This window comes from Rutidosis leptorrhynchoides, chromosome 10 (genome assembly GCF_046630445.1).
Source record: "Rutidosis leptorrhynchoides isolate AG116_Rl617_1_P2 chromosome 10, CSIRO_AGI_Rlap_v1, whole genome shotgun sequence".
Lineage (NCBI taxonomy): Eukaryota > Viridiplantae > Streptophyta > Magnoliopsida > Asterales > Asteraceae > Rutidosis > Rutidosis leptorrhynchoides.
This window is the reverse complement of record NC_092342.1, coordinates 310047693-310066192: the sequence shown is the minus strand read 5'-3', so window position 1 is coordinate 310066192 and position 18500 is coordinate 310047693. Positions and strand designations below refer to the sequence as shown.

General features: G+C 36.5%; 1 protein-coding gene across 1 annotated transcript; it reads right to left on the bottom strand.

Annotated features, from left to right (window-relative positions):
* Positions 1 to 128: 128 nt before the first annotated feature.
* LOC139873300 (protein trichome birefringence-like 41) lies at positions 129 to 4170 on the bottom strand. Its single transcript, XM_071861234.1, has 5 exons — positions 3912 to 4170; positions 2013 to 2190; positions 1387 to 1562; positions 663 to 824; positions 129 to 565 (listed from the first exon to the last, which is right to left on the bottom strand). Exons 1-5 carry the CDS (start codon positions 4154 to 4156, stop codon positions 268 to 270), a joined length of 1059 nt encoding a protein of 352 aa, XP_071717335.1. The 5' UTR covers positions 4157 to 4170; the 3' UTR covers positions 129 to 267.
* Positions 4171 to 18500: the final 14330 nt, after the last annotated feature.

The following is an 18500-nucleotide window of genomic DNA, read 5'->3' as shown; positions in this document are numbered from 1 at the left end:
TTACATGTAAAAGTTAAGAGTATAAAGTAACTTTATTACCTTATGATTCTTATCAATTTATGGAATGACATATTAATTTGGAACATCCCAAAAAGAAATACAATATTATACTATCAATATGGGACGGATGAATTACATATTAGCTTAAGGTTCTTCCTAAAAGTTGCCGTCGACTTATCTATAATACAAACATATAAACATGAAGTCTTCAGATTACCATTTGTTTTTTACACAAATCCAAAAACCAACTTATGATTTAATTTGTTGTTAATCGAACATTAGGTTGTAAAGCAAAACATTCCAAGTATCGGGAACTCCAGCAAGACACCAATGGCTACAATCTTTTCCAGTTTTTTTTATATTCCCATACTTGGATGGATGTCCGTCTTTTCGCAGCCAAGATAAGTTAGTTATGTCTAACAAAGTTACCGGTTTTTTGATAGTATTCAATCCCTTTTTCACAACTTCTTGTGCCTCCAGTGCTGTTCCTGGATACGTAGGCCTCGGAATCGGTAAATTTTGTTCTAGACACGCTTGTGCATTTGGTTCTCCCCAACTGCTACCGCTGAAAATATTAGTCCAACTGTTTAAATTTACTCGATTAAAAACGTTAATAACTGACAACATTGAATTTTTATTAAAAAGTGAAAGGTTAAAGTTACTTGTAATGTGTAGGTGAAATTCCTTGAAAAAAAACTTTTGATTTACTTGGATCAATGTGGTCATCAACCCATCTACCCCATGTATCTATTGCCTTTCCAAAAGCAACTAAACGATCCATATTTTCTGGATATACTTTACTTCCTTCTTGTATAAAGTTAAATCTACACAGTCAAACATCATTTATCATTTATCATTTATATTAGTTATATGACACATCTTTATAGTTATTACTCCATCATTAAGAGTGTTCATCGGTTCGATTTTCATTTTCCTTGATTTATTTGGTGTGGTTTTGAATTTTTGGAAGCAAAACGTGAAAATCGGAATGAAACTGAATTTAAAATTTCAAAACCAAAAGTAAAATGGAACTGAAAACTGAATTTGAATTCGGCCAGGTTCCGATAAAAACACAAAAACTTAAAAAGCATAATTTAACCAAATAATTAAAAGAAAAACATTTTTGAGTTCGAATTTTGGTTTTGAAAATCTGTTTGTGGTACGGAGTATATGTTATAATCTAATATTATTTGTTGAATTTGATTTTCAGTTTAATCGAATTTAAAAAAAAACAAAACAAAACAAATTTCAAATTCATATAAAGTAAATCAAAACCAAATCAAAAATGAAATTTAAATTCGGTTTGAATTTTTTTAGTTTTCACTTAATTCATTAAACAGTCTATTTTCCTTTCGTCGCATTTTTTTTATCAGTAGTAGTACGTACGGTTGGGTAGGACCTCTGCGGGTCCACCAATGCCACGTGTTAAAGACAAGGTAATTGGCACCCGACCACAACCTTCCGTCTATAATCGAATCCAATTTTAACACCTTTCCCTTTTTCTCTTTGATAATATCTACCAAATATAAGCTGTGATGGTATATCACTTCAGCACCGTAATCCTACAAATAAACATATCTTTATCACATACAATCTCATTTCCAAATACATATAACAGTAGTTATAATAACAAGTAACGATATTTGAGCTTAAAACATTGACTTTAATGATCTAATATCACATACGGAGTATCAATCATCTTGTTGACTCAATCCCGCAAATGCAAAGTATGAAGTCTGAATAAAGATAATCATTTATCTATCTACCTTGTGTAAACATCTGATCTCATAACATAATTTGAGATCCTCTTCCATATTGAATCTAAGTTCGTTGTACATTTTGATCAATATACACATATAATTTAGATAAAAATTTGTTACGTTCTTCGTTATTATTTAATTCTTTTGTATGGACGACAAACAAGTCTAAACAGTATGGCATTGATATACCAAACTATATATATTTATCATTTCTAAAATACAAATGTTTGAGTTTGTGATGTTATTACATACCGTAAAGTTGTAAGTGGTCATACCATTGGCTCCGGAGACTTTAACAACATAAGGTAAAGAAGGCATGGATGAATGAATCATACATAACAACGATAGCCAATGATTTTTGCTCAGTGAGTCTCCCACAAACATTATGCTCTTCCCTCTTAGTTTCTCCAACAACTTCTTACCATCAAATCTATATATATTACACAACACTAAAAGAGTTATAAATGATTATTTCACAATCTAGTTTCACATCTAGAAAAACAAACTAGGTAAAGATAATCTAGTTTAACGTTTCCCAAATAAGGCAGCAGCTGCCTGTTGGAAAATTTCATATTACTTTATAGACTGTATTAAAACGGGCCAGAGGGGCAATCAATCATGAACGAAGATGTTATGGTAAGCTTGCACTGGTGTTGTGTCTATGTTGGTGTATTTGTAATAGGTGATCTGTCTTCTTCTTCTTTTTTTTTTTTTTTTTTTTTTGAAAAACGAAAACTTTTATATACTTAAAACCTTTCATAATAAATTAACACGAAATAAAAGAGAAAGTGACGAGCCTTGAAAAAAAAATTCACGCAACCTAACCAACAAACGCTATCTGGATCCGAACCTCGCCTTAACCTAAAGACAACCAAACATAAACAAAGCTACAACAAACAAAACAAAACGAGGCACCAAACATAACCAAACACACTAAACGGGGAAACGAAAGAACACACAACAAACAAACTCGTGCAAAATAAAACTAAAGTTAACAACCACCAAACGGAACAAAGAGCCTAACCGAGATGATTTTGTTATACAATGAAACACTAATGGTAAAGCCCTAATAGACCAAGCCCACAAACGGACATGAGCCTAACTATTTAATCCGTCTAACACTACCCGCGCAGTTCGAGCGGAAAAATCGCGAAAGCTCGGATTGGAAAAAAACGATAACTTTTTTTTTTCGTATTTGTTGCACCGAATAGACTGATTTCGTTAATATCATTGCATCTTGCTTGACTTTGTTTCCTTTTCCGTAATGTATAACAGCGAAATTAGCCAAGATGAAGAAGAAGTTATCGTAAAAAAATAGGGTTTAGGGGTTTTTCATACGGCTCATGATACCATGTTAGGGGTTTTCCTAATAGACCAAACCCACAAACGAACTTTGGCCTAACTATCTAATCCATCCAATAGATGTGTCTTCTTGCAACTTGATTTGGATAGGTTGTAAAGTCATAAACTGTTGTCTTCTTGCATCTTGCAGTTGCTTGTATTCGCTTTCCAAAAATTTATATAAAAGATATCATCTCTTATGCTTGTAATTATTTTTAGCATCACCCTCTTTATATTTAGTTAAGAAATGGACATATAGTCATGGATATTTTGAAACACAAGAAAAAAGTTTTTGGACTACTATTCTACTAATCAAATTTGTGTGTAATCATAAACATAAATTAAAGATGGGTTGATAGCAACTTCACATCACATCACATATCACATATCACATATATAGTTATAGTAACGTATTATTCTTTTACTTATTATATGATTAAAATTTAAGTAGGTGTGGCATCTATATTTGGTCCTCTATACTTGATCACTCTTTCTAATATTAGCAACAACAAAGAAATGAACATGACCCGATACGATTATTTGTGAAAATGTTTATATAAAATTGTAGTCTTTATTTATCTAATTGTTGCCTGTTTTTAGAAAAGGCAAAAAGTATTACAATATCTTCCATAGTTCCATATTTAAATTAGCTTACATAAACATACAGTTACTTATATATTTCATTATACTAACACGATATAATATCACTGCTAATGAAAAATAAACTTCAAATTTATGATCTATACATAAGTTTTCAAAGTTAATCATTTAAGTTTTTGCTATTTTATGTTATAAAGAAGTACTGTATACCTTGATAAGGAGCATGCATGCGGTTGCCATCGATATTGGAGATATTGTTGATCGGGGCGACCGTTTTTAACACAATCGAACTCTTTACCAATAAAAGGACAAGTAGATGCATTGTAGAGTGGATATGACTTATCGACGACCCAATTACCCTTAAACACGTCGCAACCGATCTTTTCTTTTTCTCCGGTGACAAACACGAGTAGAAAAAGAGAAAACCAAAAATGTTGATGAACCTTAAAACCCATATTTAATCTCTCATACAAAGATAGGAATATATAATGCATGGCTCTTTGTACTTTGCAAGTGAATATGGTGAAGGGTAGGTATTTATAGGATATACTACTATAATTTTACGCTTATATTTTGTGTGTCAATATGTAACATTATTTGCTAAGTATATGTAATATCATTTTATTTAGTTTTTATTCCCTTTAAAAAACATTTCAATACGTTCGTCAAAATAGGCACAACCAACGAAAGATTAATGAACGTACATATTTATATACTAACCATAAACCACTACTTAACATATCATATTCATTCATATATACTTTAAAAAGACAATAACTTAGTTACAGGACCGGTCCCGATAATTTGAGTGCCCTGAGCGAGGTGAAAAAAGGACCCTAATGAATAATATAAACTATTTAAAAACGAAATTAGAATTACGTACCATAATAGTTTAACAAATAATTATTGAAACGAAATTAGAATTACGTACCATAATAGTTTAACAAAAAATTATTGAAGTTCTACTCGCATTCTTGATAACAAGTTAACAACTTGTTTAATTACTGTTAGATAGTAGAAACCCGTGAATATTATTGATAACATTTGTCCCTATTTATAGATTACACATGAAACCCTAATAACTTAATAAACCCTAACGGACCCAAGCCCATAATCGGGTTGGGCCACTAACCTATCTAACACTCCCCCGCAGTCCGAGCGGCGAAATCGCTAAAGCTCGGACTGGAAGAAAACAATAAATATAATAAAAATAAAACACAATTTTCTCTCTAATTTTTCGTATCGAATTGATTGATATCGCAGATTGGTTGCTTTGTTTGACTGCGTTTCCTTTTCCGTAACGTTATTATTATTATATTTTTTTTTTACATCGTGGCTTGCTTGCCTAAGGATTGAGCAGAACTTGGGCTTTGAGCTTTACCGGCGATACAATCTTATTCAACGCTGCAAAACAAGAGAGTTTTTTTTTTCTTTTTTATATTCCTCTTTTTTTTGGGGTTTGGAATCTAGTCAGGCTAGACGGCTCAGCCCCACGCCGATTATTGAGAAAAAGATAAAGAAAAAAAAAAAGATCAACAAAGAATATAGAACGAATAAAACATAGAAAGTTGCGGCTGACTTTTTTCTTTTTTTTCCGACAGTCAACGTAACAATAAAATCACACACTTCTGAATTTTTTATTTTTTTTTTTTTATTTTTTTTTTTTTTTTGGGTGTGTTTCGTATCATAGAAGAGAAGGGTATTTAGATGGTTATTTGGTTTTCAATATGGCTGAAAAAGAAAACTAAATAAAAAAGAAAGAGGTGAATGTCACAATACGTGGAAGTTCTACATCAAAAAGTAAAAGAGAATGGTGGGCGGCGGCTAACAGTTTCGATTGAGAAATAATAGAAAAAGTAGGAAGAAGATTTGTTGGGTTGATAAGGTGACCTACAGCTGGGGATAGAATCAAGATACGAGCAAAATGATAGCTAAGAAGAAAAGCTACGGCCTACTATTGATTGACGGGGCCCATTAGATCTTAGGATCAGACCTTCTGATACCATGTTAAATAATAGAAACCCGTAAATATTATTGATAACATTTGTCCCTATTTATAGATTACACATGAAACCCTAATAACTTAATAAACCCTAACGGACCAATGTTATCAATAATATTCACGGGTTTTTATTATCTAACAATTACCTCTTCACAATTTATAAACCATTATATTTTGTTCAATAGATTGTAAAACCATTAGACAACATCGGTGTGTTAACATAAAAATATATACTATAAAATCATTAGAGGAAAATATATGTGAATTTAGCTAGTGTTTTTGTCCCACATGCAATTTAAGCTAGTGTATATGTGTAGGATCGCGTAAACATGATTAAACGATCTAATCTTCAATATCGAGTGCGGAAAAACTCGATATTGGGTTTTATATTCAAATCACACAATTAACCTTTGACCTTAATGTATTAATCGACTTTAGAACGATTAAGATCGACCAAAACTAATGCTAGAGAACCAGGGAATCGGATTGGACACTTTGTTCTAATTTTGATTTTAAGTACCTACACTTTTAGTCTTTGAAAATTAATAAACTTATCAAATTTTCCTTCCAGACTTTTTGAAGATCACTTTAGCATTTGATTACTTGAACATATTTCTATGTCTGCTTAAATCTTAGACTCGGTCCTCACTTGAGATCGCACAATTTATTAGGTAGTCAATTGAGCACAATATATTGAAGCTGTCCGCTACCCCTCGATGTACTTTCGATTTAATCGAACACGAAGCATCTCACGATGTTTCTAGCAACCCTGACAGCCATGAGCTTCTACCTTAAACTTATACCTTTCGATTCAGAGAGCTTTGATTATCTCAATTTTATTGCTTACTCCGAAAAAACTCAAATACCAGTCGCTATAAACCCCATGCTTAAGCGGAAAGCTTATAATGATGGAATGATATGATGTATTTGGGGGTTATGGAATTCTATGTCAGAATATCCTCCAGAAGATATCCCCATCTATCTAGATCAATCGACACAACCCATATCACATACAATAGAAGCACAGTCCTTCTAAATGAAGATTTCATGGACGAAATAATTTGAGTTTTCTAGATCTGAAACTCTGACACTTCTCCCCCTCGAATGTAGATTACTTAAATCGTTCTGATCAGCATACTGTTTGATCACCTTTCTCAATTAAATATAGAACATTATGGACAAATAGACATGGAATCCAAAAATTTATATCCCTTATGCTTTGTTGTGGATGTGGTGCACCATCTTTATTGAGATTCATACCAACATATATACATGAATAAAATATAACTGAATCCACACATTTTTTTTAGATTTTCTGATGTTGCCCATAATATAAATGAAGATAAACAAAAAATAAAACAAAATTACAACTTTGATAATGCACCACTAATTTATTGAAGATGAATCACACTGTAGCCATAACCGTTGGTGTTGAAGTAGTCTCCTCTGATTGTTGACACATTCTCAAACCGATAAATGTATGTGATACAGAATTGCACTTTTTAATCCGTTAAGCCGAGAACACCGCCTTTGGATACCTTAATAACCTACTGATGCGTTTCGGCCCAAGCAATAAAGGTAAATAAAAACTGGTATACATTCTAAAAGAGTAAACTCACCTTGTGGACTCACTTGGCAATCCTTCACTAGAGTATAAATCATAGTAGGGGAGACCTCAACCGTCCGTTGAGTTCCTGAACGATCGTTTCTCAGTACATTCTCAGTGATAGTTAGGTGACTACCGTCAATTGCTGTAAAACTTTCCATGTTTCCTTGTCAAGATTATTTACTTTATGTTTGTGTGATCATCTCATTCCAAAATTCAATCGTCAAAGTTTATCAACATTCATCAACTAATCATGCATTACTTACTTTATACGCAAAACGATAAACATGCAAGTTCAGTAAAATAATCATTTCCCTTTTTCACATAGCAACTTCTCATTTTCTGATTTTTCAACTTTTTATGGTTTTTCATTTTTCTAATGTTTTTTTTTTATTTTCTGGTGATGCCATTTTCTCGACTAAACTACTGAAACAAAAATCAAATAAACAAAATCTTTTTGGGTTTTCATTTTTAAAATGCATAACAGAAAATAAAAAGAACATGCAAAGCAGGAAATAAGCTAAGTAACATGCAAGATTGATGCAACATACATATGCAAATATACAAATGACACAAAATGGGTGGTTACTTCAATAATATACAGTATGAAAATGCAAACGTGCTAAAATCCTAAAAGATACTAACATCTTTTTGGCTTTATCATATTATCATGCAGTAAATCTAACAATAAATGCAAACATAAACAGCATGGTGAATTAAAACAATAAACTAATAGCATGGCAAGCATCACAAGCATGAATATGAGAACTAAACTATTCACAACCTAACAAACATAATGAAGAACAGATACTACAGCTATCGAAGCATAAACACATATTTTTGTGAGAAGATGAATTAATCAATATTTTTCTTGGGATCAGAACTGAACTATATTTTGCAGTTTTAATATCATTAATCCTTCAAAGACGGAAGAGATAAACACGATGAATTCAAAGTAAATCACTATTATTGATTAAAGATCATAAACAACATTATACGAGCAAGATCGAATACGGAAGAGATAAACACGATGAATTCAAAGTAAATCAGTATTATTGAATAAACGTTACACTTACATTAATGATTAAACAGAGAAACATCGGTGGCCAGGGGAGATCAAGCATGATCTCCCCTATGCACAGGAATGCCAAAACGTGGCTCTCCCAATTAGGGTTTAGACTCTTATCTCTTAACCCTAATGAACACATAAACTGGAATTTATAGGCAAACTAGACATTAACCCTAATGGACCTCATTCATACGAATGGGCCTCTGAATATTATGGCCTAACAGTTACATATGCTCCTGTAACTGACCAGTTTCATGCGTATACATCAACTAGGTGTACAATGTAATAATAAACGTTATTCGCCCAGCGATGGCCATACAAATATGCATCAACAAATTCCCACTTGGACGTTGCTGGCAAATTATTGTAAACACCTATTGAAATCTTCAGTCAATCTATGTAGTAGTACGATAAACTTATGAATTACAAGCTGTAAGGCCCGAAAACCAAAAGTACAACTCGCACGGTGTAAATAATAAAATTTTGAGAATTTTACACTGTGGCACGCCGTGCCACTTAATAGGCACGCCGTGCCACCACCTGGTCAGCAAACCTTGTTTTAATTAAATATTAGACGGGGCATTTTGGTCATTTCACAATGGAACGGGTTTTGGAGCATTAAAGGCAGATTTTGTCCTCATTGAAACCCTAACACCTTATCCTTAAATTCATCCTCCTCATTCAATTAGAGAGAGAAAGTGCTAGAGAGAGAGAGAGCTTGATTCAAGCAAGGAAGAAGCTAGTTCTCATAAATTGGAGTTGGGTTTTTGTCGAATCCACTTGCTAGCCATCTTTTGGTGTAGTGGTAAGTTCCAATTCCATGTTCTAGTGTTTAATTTACTTATGGTTGGGGTTTTGGTGAACCATTGTGTGTAAACCCCATTTCTTGTTAAGTATGGGTGTTTTGGGGAAGATGATGAACATAGACCATATTTATACCCTAGTTAGGGTTTGATGTTGATGATTGGTGTTAGTGGTCTTGTTAGGAGACTTTAATCACTAGCACACTTAGGTGCTAGTGGATGAAGGGTGAAATGGGTTTTTGGTTGACCCGATCTTAGAAGATTGACCTTGAAATGGGTAAATTGGGTAAGGGATGACCCAAATGGTATATTGGGGTGTAACCACCCAAGACTTGTATTAGGTGGCATGTATATACTCTAATAACTTGCTTGGAGTGATTTGGGATGGTTTTGACCTAGTGAGGGTGCGGTTAGTGCAAATGGGTCACAATTGCACTATGGGTCGAAATTACACTAGGTTTTGGGAGTTGGTGTGCTATCCAACTCGTTTATTTATTGATTGTGTGATTTATGTAATAGGTGTGTTACATTGAAGCTCGCGAAACTTGTTTTGGATATTCACCGAATTGATAAGGTGAGTGGAATAGTTATACACATATGTATATGGTTTATTTATTGGTGTTTAATGTGGTTTAGTGAGGGTCCGTAATCCGGGACTCACTAGAGTGATTATTGTGCGTTGCATGTCACTCAAGTTGTGCGTAACATACCACATTAGTTATAGAGCGATTATTGTGAGTAGCATGTTGCCATGTAAGATAGTCGGCAGTTGCGTGCGTTGCACGCCGTCTTTGATATTGTGGCGGTTATTGTGAGTTGCATGCCGTCATGATGTAATGGTGGTTATTGTGAGTTGCATACCACCATGGGGCTAGTGATTATTGTGAGTAGCATGTCACTAACGGTTGTTGCGAACGACCGATGGTTCTCTTGTAAGAACCATTCCCGTTGCTTATGGTTAACCATGGTTATTGTATTGTGATGTTTAGCTTTAATATTTCTATATTATTATGCTAATGATACTGTGCTAGTTGTGTGATTGTGATACTAGTTTGACTTGCGTTGACTATGCGGTTGTGTGAATTATATTGTGTTCGTGGCACTAGTAGGTAAAACGTATATGTATATGTATACCTATTCCATTCACCAAGTGTTGCTTACCTCTCTCGTTGTTTACATTTTAGGTACGATCGCGGAGAAGGGTAAAGGGTTTGCCGGGGATTAGAATATTCCCTTTGATGCTCGTAGGCTTAGCTTTGGAAGACGGCCTAGTTTTTGGGTAGTTTAATCCCAAACCATGCTCATGTGTCGTTTGGTTGTTAAACTAGATGTGGGTCGAACTTGTATTCAATTTTGTTAAACGGGCCGATGTAGCCTCGGTGTCTTAAAACTTATTTTGATGTGTAAACATGTGTATGGTCACAATACTATACTATTGATGGTTGGGTGATGTTAATTATGTTTGTAAACTTGAAATTTGGTGTTTGAATATTTAAATTAAAACAGGACTGGCAGTTGCAAGCTGGCACGCCGTGCCAATTTGATGGCATGCAGTGCCAGGTCAATTTTGGTTCAGGTTCAGTAGTCAAGTGGCACGTCGTGCCATATATATGGCACGCCATGCCAGGTGCTGTGTGTAAAAAAAAAAAAAATTTGAGTCGATTTTTGATTAACGATGTCGAGTCGTTACAAGTGGTATCAGAGCATGGTCTAAGGGATTTAGGCGACTTGAGATAGGTGCCTAGACTTAGACTTTTGTATGTGTTTATTTGTTGCGGGATTCGTAGGTATACGGGTCGGGACGGGAAATTGGTTAGTGCCTTAGCGTGTAGGTGAACTAACTAGGATTGTGGTAGCGATATGCTTATATTTATATGAGCTTTGTTTGTGTTGCGTTTGTATATTCTTTGGTTTATGTTGTGTAGGTATAAATCATCGAGCAAGATGGACGTTGTACTAACGAGTAGATGCGGCGTGTTCGCGTATTAATGACTAGCTACCATTAATACGAGTACAAATTGTGTCTACAAGTGATATAAGACGGTTGTTGAGCAAGACGGGGCGGTGTTGTGCGCGTGGATTTTTTACGTTCGCGGTTTAATCATTTTGCATTCCTTAGAATGAAGACAGAAGATGGATATGGAACGGACGAGCCTACTCATGAGGGGAAGGATGAGTTAACGTTAAAGATTGAGGCCGCGTTCGAACGCTATGTCTCGGTTTTCGGCGACAAGGTTAAGCAAGCATTACAAGAATGGATCGAGGGACGAGTAACCGAAGTGATCAAAGCCTAAGTGGCTAAAGTCGTAAACGAAGAGTTTGAAAAGAGGTTTCCTAAACCACAAGGTAACAGTGACGAAGAAGTAATTATGGGGTTTGAATCTTATGCTCCAAAATTTGTTGGTCACCCTTTAGGTAAGAGAAAGTTCGAACCGAGAGGTGGCCCTAGTCTGAAGGCGATAAATGCATCCAAAAGTGTCGAGGGCGCGAGGAAGATAGTGTCGGTCATTAGTGCGTCCAAATATTACAATTGTGGGCAAAGGGGACATAAATCTCGTGAATGTTCGTCGGGCAAGACGGTATGTTTTTATTGTCGGAAGGAAGGGCACCAAAAGTCAGAGTGTCCCGAGTTGGTTGGTAATCAGATTAAAAAGTTGGGAGGTTTCGTGCCTACGTGTTTTAAGTGTGGAGAACGAGGTCATTTGGCACGGGATTGTACGGGTGTACCTTTAAGCACGATCAAGTGCTTTATTTGCCGGAAGGAGGGACACCAAAAGTCGGAGTGTTCCGAATTGTTTGATGATCGGGTTAAGAGGTTAGAGCGCGACTATTTGATGAATAGTGAAGCGCAGAAGTCCAACGATGTTGCTTCTGGTACTTTCATTTTTGATACAAATATGCCTTATGATTATTTGTTGTGTACCGATGGATTCAGGTATGTATTAAAGACTTAAATCTCGTTACGAGATCTAATTAGTCTTGAGTGAGCATGTATTCCAATAGTACCCATAAGAGTACGGGGTTTGTAAATTCAGTGACGATTCGATTTGTCGGTGGTTTCGATAACGGTGCACCGGGGTGGTGCTTGAGTCGTTATCTCGTGAGGGTGTGACCTGGGGGCGAATGCATTTTGTTAATACGTAGTATTATTATGGGTAGCATTCCTAATGGAATTACCCTATGTTGACGGTTGGATTGACGGACGAAGGACATAAGACTTGATTTTTCTAAGCGTTCCTTAATGTTTAGTGAAGGGTTTGGTTTTACCAATCTATATGAATGGGCTTTAGTGTTCGATTGATAGCGCGTCTTCGCTTTTGTGTTGGAAGTTGAAGAACCATAAGGTTCGTCGGTTGGTTATGATTTGAAGTCATTTAGTCGTGAGACTGGTAACATCGGATGAATGGAACCCGAGAGATTGAGTCTTTTGATCTCGCTGGATGTCGCTAGTGGAGTCTTATGACGCGGCGTCAGGTGCCTCTTTCAAGCCTGCTAGCGTAATATTTGACTCCGATGGTGTTGTGGTTGCATTGTACTTAGGGTGCCGGCGAGAAACCCTTAGGTACATGAGTGACTGTATGGGAGTTTACAAGCAATGGCAACTTGATGATTGCCATAGTGATGCTTGTGTACGTGTTGGTAAACACTTCGTGTGAAGCGGTGAAGGACAATCCAAAATCCTCCGTATGCTCAAGATTGGAGCAATGTGTTGTGATTTACGTATCATGAGATACTAGACTGGTGAATTTCATCTCCCTTTAACGAGATGGTTGTGTAAGATTGTCGAGGATGCGGATATGGACTTGGCGGTCGAACAAGTCAAGGACGGTGTTTGATGGAGAAAATGTGGGTAACACATTTGTTATGTTAACATTGTTCACTCTTTTTCAAGAGGGTGAGCATAGGTGTATTGTCGGTCGGAAAATTTCGGGTGCAACGGGTCGAGTGAACCCAATGGTTGGAAAAGTCTACCTTGCGGGTAGCGGCGTCTTGGTATACGAGGTACGTGTTATGTTGGTGTTAGGTCGTTTCTTAATTGACGCCAACGGGTGACGGTGACCGTCAGTTTTTATGGTTTGAAATGAATTAGCGAGAATTCGATGACTATGATCGATGAGGAGATTGGTCGTATATGTCGGTGAGTTATGATTTCGTGGGATATTATTATCTTTGCAATGTGGTTAGTGAACGGAATTTTAAGTGGGGGAGTTTCCACTCCCACGCGAATTAGTCCTAACGTATTGGTGTCTGACGATACTCGTGATAGATTGGAGTATGTTAGTGATTTCAGTGTTCATAAGAACATGTCGTTGGTCAAAATGGGTGTTGACTTCGATTTGTCGTCGAAATAGATTTTGAGTCGAAGTTGATGAGTCAAGTATGGAAATGCTTGATTCATGCGTTAGGTGGCGCTATGGAGATGTAATCACTAGTCGTTAGTGATTTTGGGCGTTTTGTGACTTGTGTCATGATGGGTCGACTTCGATTGGGTCGAATTTGATAATGACCCTAATTTTGGGTCAAATGGATGTTAAACACTTGTGTTAAGTGTTAAGTGTTAAGTGATGCTCTTGAATGTAAATAATCGTGGGTTGTGATTTTGAGTTAAAATGGTAATTTAACAAAAAGTCAAACGCGATCAACGCAATGTGAGTCAATATTGAGTATTGTAAAAGAGTTGGTGATAACGACGTGTGGTTGTGACCATAATTAATTAGGGGTTTAGCGTCGTGACCTAGGTTGGCCGAATTGGTGTTGAGTACAATTTGGATTTAAATTGTGCTTATTTGTTTGGGTTGGAATTACCCCCTCCCCCTTCCCGAAGTGGTAAATGGTTTGGGCTCGTTATGAGAATAATGGGCGAATTGGACGAGCAAGGTGAGATCCCTCGGATTGGGATGTGCGGGTCGGATTCTCTTTTAGAGAATTAATGTTTTTATGCGATATAGTTGATTTCTTGCTCGGTCGGGATGGCAGAATTGGTGCACACTTGCAATTCGTGTACGAGGATTCCAAGACGAATGCAATTATACTAAGTGTGCGTATGTACTTTAGTTGGTTTGGATGTGGTTTAGTGAGGGTCCGTAATCCGGGACTCACAAGAGTGATTATTGTGCGTAGCATGTCACTCAAGTTGTGCGTAGCATACCACATCGGGTTCATGGCGATTATTGTGAGTAGCATGTCGCCATGAAAGATGAAAGATAGTAAGGCGGGTTCCTTGCGTTGCGTACCGTCTTTCGTGTGATGGTGGTTATTGTGCGTAGCATGCCACCATGGGATTAGTGAGTAAAACGTGCGTCATATAGCTAATGGTTGTCGGAGACGACCGATGGTTCATTCATGAGGACCATTTTCTCGTGTTTTATTGGGATGATAGTACTTTAGCATTGTACTTTGTGTGAGATTTGGTTGAGTTCTTCCCGATGCGGGGGATGAAACGAGTTTAATACTGGGGTTTGCAGAATTGCTAAGTCATGGATGACAATTTAGTTGCGAAAGGTGACTTACCGAGAGAAGTTGCCTAGTGGAAATTGTGAGAATACAAGTGGTATTCGTATGTTCTATGTAATTGTCGTGAACTTGAGGTGTGGTGTGAATCGCATGTCTCGAAAATGCGCGCTAGTGTGTAATAGCAAATGGCGAAACCATCGGGTTAACGGAAAATTTTTGTGGACATCAAGTTTGAATACATGTCGGGGGACCTTAGAGCGTAGGTCCGGTTCGTTAAGTGATGAGGATCACGGGGACGTGATCGAGTTTAAGTGGGGGAGAGTTGTAAGATCCGAAAACCAAAAGTACAACTCGCACGGTGTAAATAATAAAATTTTGAGAATTTTACACTGTGGCACACCGTGCCACTTAATAGGCATGTCGAGCCACCACCTGGTCAGCAAACCTTGTTTTAATTAAATATTAGACGGGGGCATTTTGGTCATTTCATAATGGAACGGGTTTTGGAGCATTAAAGGCGGATTTTGTCCTCATTGAAACCCTAAAACCTTATCCTTAACTTCATCCTCCTCATCTAATTAGAGAGAGAAAGTGCTAGAGAGAGATAGAGAGCTTGATTCAAGCAAAGAAGAAGCTAGTTCTCACAAATTGGAGTTGGGTTTTTGTCGAATCCACTTGCTAGCCATCTTTTGGTGTTGTGGTAAGTTCCAATTCCATGTTCTAGTGTTTAATTTGCTTATGGTTGGGGTTTTGGTGAACCATTGTGTGTAAACCCCATTTCTTGTTAAGTATGGGTGTTTTGGGGAAGATGATGAACATAGACCACATTTATACCCTAGTTAGGGTTTGATGTTGGTGATTGGTGTTAGTGGTCTTATTAGGAGACTTTAATCACTAGCACACTTAGGTGCTAGTGGATGAAGGGTAAAATGGGTTTTTGGTTGACCCGATCTTGGAAGATTGACCTTGAAATGGGTCAATTGGGTAATGGATGACCTAAATGGTAAATTGGGGGTGTAACCACCCAAGACTTGTATTAGGTGGCATGTATAGACTCTAATAACTTGCTTAGAGTGATTTGGGATGGTTTTGACCTAGTGAGGGTGCAGTTAGTGCAAATGGGTCACATTTGCACTATGGGTCAAAATTACACTAGGGTTTGGGAGTTGGTGTGCTATCCAAATCGTTTGTTTATTGATTGGCGATTTATGTAATAGGTGTGTTACATTGAAGCTCGCGGAACTTGTTTTGGATATTCACCGAATTGATAAGGTGAGTGGAATATTTATACACATATGTATATGGTTTATTTATTGGTGCTTAATGTGGTTTAGTGAGGGTCCATAATCCGGGACTCACTAGAGTGATTATTGTGCGTTTCATGTCACTCAAGTTGTGCGTAACATACCACATTAGTTATAGAGCGATTATTGTGAGTAGCATGTCGCCATGTAAAATAGTCGGCAGTTGCGTGCGTTGCACGCCATCTTTGATATTGTGGCGGTTATTGTGAGTTGCATGTCGTCATGATGTAATGGTGGTTATTGTGAGTTGCATGCCACCATGGGGCTAGTGATTATTGTGAGTAGCATGTCAGTAACGGTTGTTCCGAACGGCCGGTGGTTCTCTTGTAAGAACCATTCCCGTTGCTTATGGTTAACCATGGTTATTGTATTGTAATGTTTAGCTTTAATATTTCTATATTATTATGCTAATGATATTGTGCTAGTTTTGTGATTGTGGTACTAGCTTCACTTGCTTTGACTATGCGGTTATGTGAATTATATTGTGTTCGTGGCACTAATAGGTAAAACGTATATGTATATGTATATGTATATGTATATGTATATGTATATGTATATGTATATGTATATGTATATGTATACCTATTCCATTCACTAAGCGTTGCTTACCCCTCTCGTTGTTTACATTTTAGGTACGATCGCGGAGAAGGGTAAAGGGGTTGCCGGGGATTAGAATATTTCCTTTGATGCTCGTAGGCTTAGCTTTGGAAGACGGCCTAGTTTTTGGGTAGTTTAATCCCAAACCATGCTCATGTGTCGTTTGGTTGTTAAACTAGATGTGGGTCGAACTTGTATTCAATTTGGTTAAACGGGCCGATGTAGCCTCGGTGTCTTAAAACTTGTTTTGATGTGTAAACATGTGTATGGTCACAATACGATACTATTGATTGTTGGGTGATGTTAGTTATGTTTGTAAACTTGAAATTTGGTGTTTGAACATTTAAACTTAAAACAGGACTGGCAGTTGCAAGCTGGCACACCGTGCCTCCTTCCTGGCACGCCGTGCCAAGTGGGCATCTGGTCAGGGTCAGTCGCTGACTGGCACGCAGTGCCAATTTGATGGCACACTGTGCCAGGTCAATTTTGGGTCAGGTTTAGTAGTCAAGTGGCACATCGTGCCATATATATGGCACGCCATGCCAGGTGCTGTATGTAAAAAAAAAATCAAGTCGATTTTTGATTAACGATGTCGGGTCGTTACACAAGCTCCATCAAAAGTCTTCCAGAATACATGAAAAGCCAAACTTCGAACATCAATGTTTCCGTTCATTGAAGTCAAAATAATGATAGTCATCTTGTAGTTTCTTCAAACTTCACTCGTACTGATAGTGCTTCAAATGAACATATATTTAGGCACAATATCCTTCTAATATGTAAAGCTTTTAGTTACAATTGTTCTATTTTTATGTAATATTCGTTTAAATAAATAAGTGCGAAGACAAAAGAAGAAAATGACGATTTAAAGACGCAAATGACCAAAAAAGCTCAAATGAACAAAATATAATTCAAGTAGTTCCATTTATTGATAAGAAACGTCTAAAAATGACAAGAGTACGAGCTGCGGAATGCAAAGTACACGATATCTACGCGTACAAAAGGACGTTCAAAAATCCGGAACCGAGACATGAACCGAGCATCAACCCGCGAGTCAACGGAGCTAAAATTACAAGTCAACTATGCACAAGAATATAATATAATATATATATAATTAATATAAATTATATATTATATATATATTTAATAAATATGTCGACAAGCTAGAAAACAAGGGAAAGTGAGCTGGAACTAGTCACCATGCGATTGCATGGGATTAACACACCCAGGCCATGCGATCGCATGGCCCCAAAAGTTCCTTTTTAAATTAATGTCTTCCTTTTTAAATTAATGTCTCGTAACTAAGTTATTATTATGCTTATTTGAGCCGAAGTAATCGTGATGTCAGACTAAATATTAAAGACGGGGTTATTGGATTTTGTACCCTAATTAATGTTTGAACAAAAGACCGACACTTGTGGTCATTTGACTATGGACTATTAATAGATGGGAGGTATTGTCTAACTGAGTGACAACTCATTGGAGTCTGTCGAACCTATCTTCAAATTAATTAACTTAATAATTAATAATGATTATGGTTGTCCTATTTAGTGACATTCATACGAATCTATTATAATCATTTACTTAATTATTCGGGTTGGGTAATTGATTATTCAAACTGATCAAGTGGGTAAATTAATATTCATATCTAATCAAAACATGGGTGGATTACATACAGTGATAACTGGTGTAATTATTGACAGAAGTGATAACTGCGTTACAGTTTAAATCTTTAATTAGTTGGAATATTTGACTTCGGGTATACGGGTAATTTGACGAGGACACTCGCACTTTATATTTATGACCGATGGACTGTTATGGACAAAAATTAGATAGACGTATCAAATAAATCAGGACAAAGGACAATTAACCCAGAGTAATAAATTAAAATCAAAACGTCAAACATCATGATTACGGAAGTTTAAATAAGCATAATTGTGTTATTTTATATCTCATCGTACTTTTAT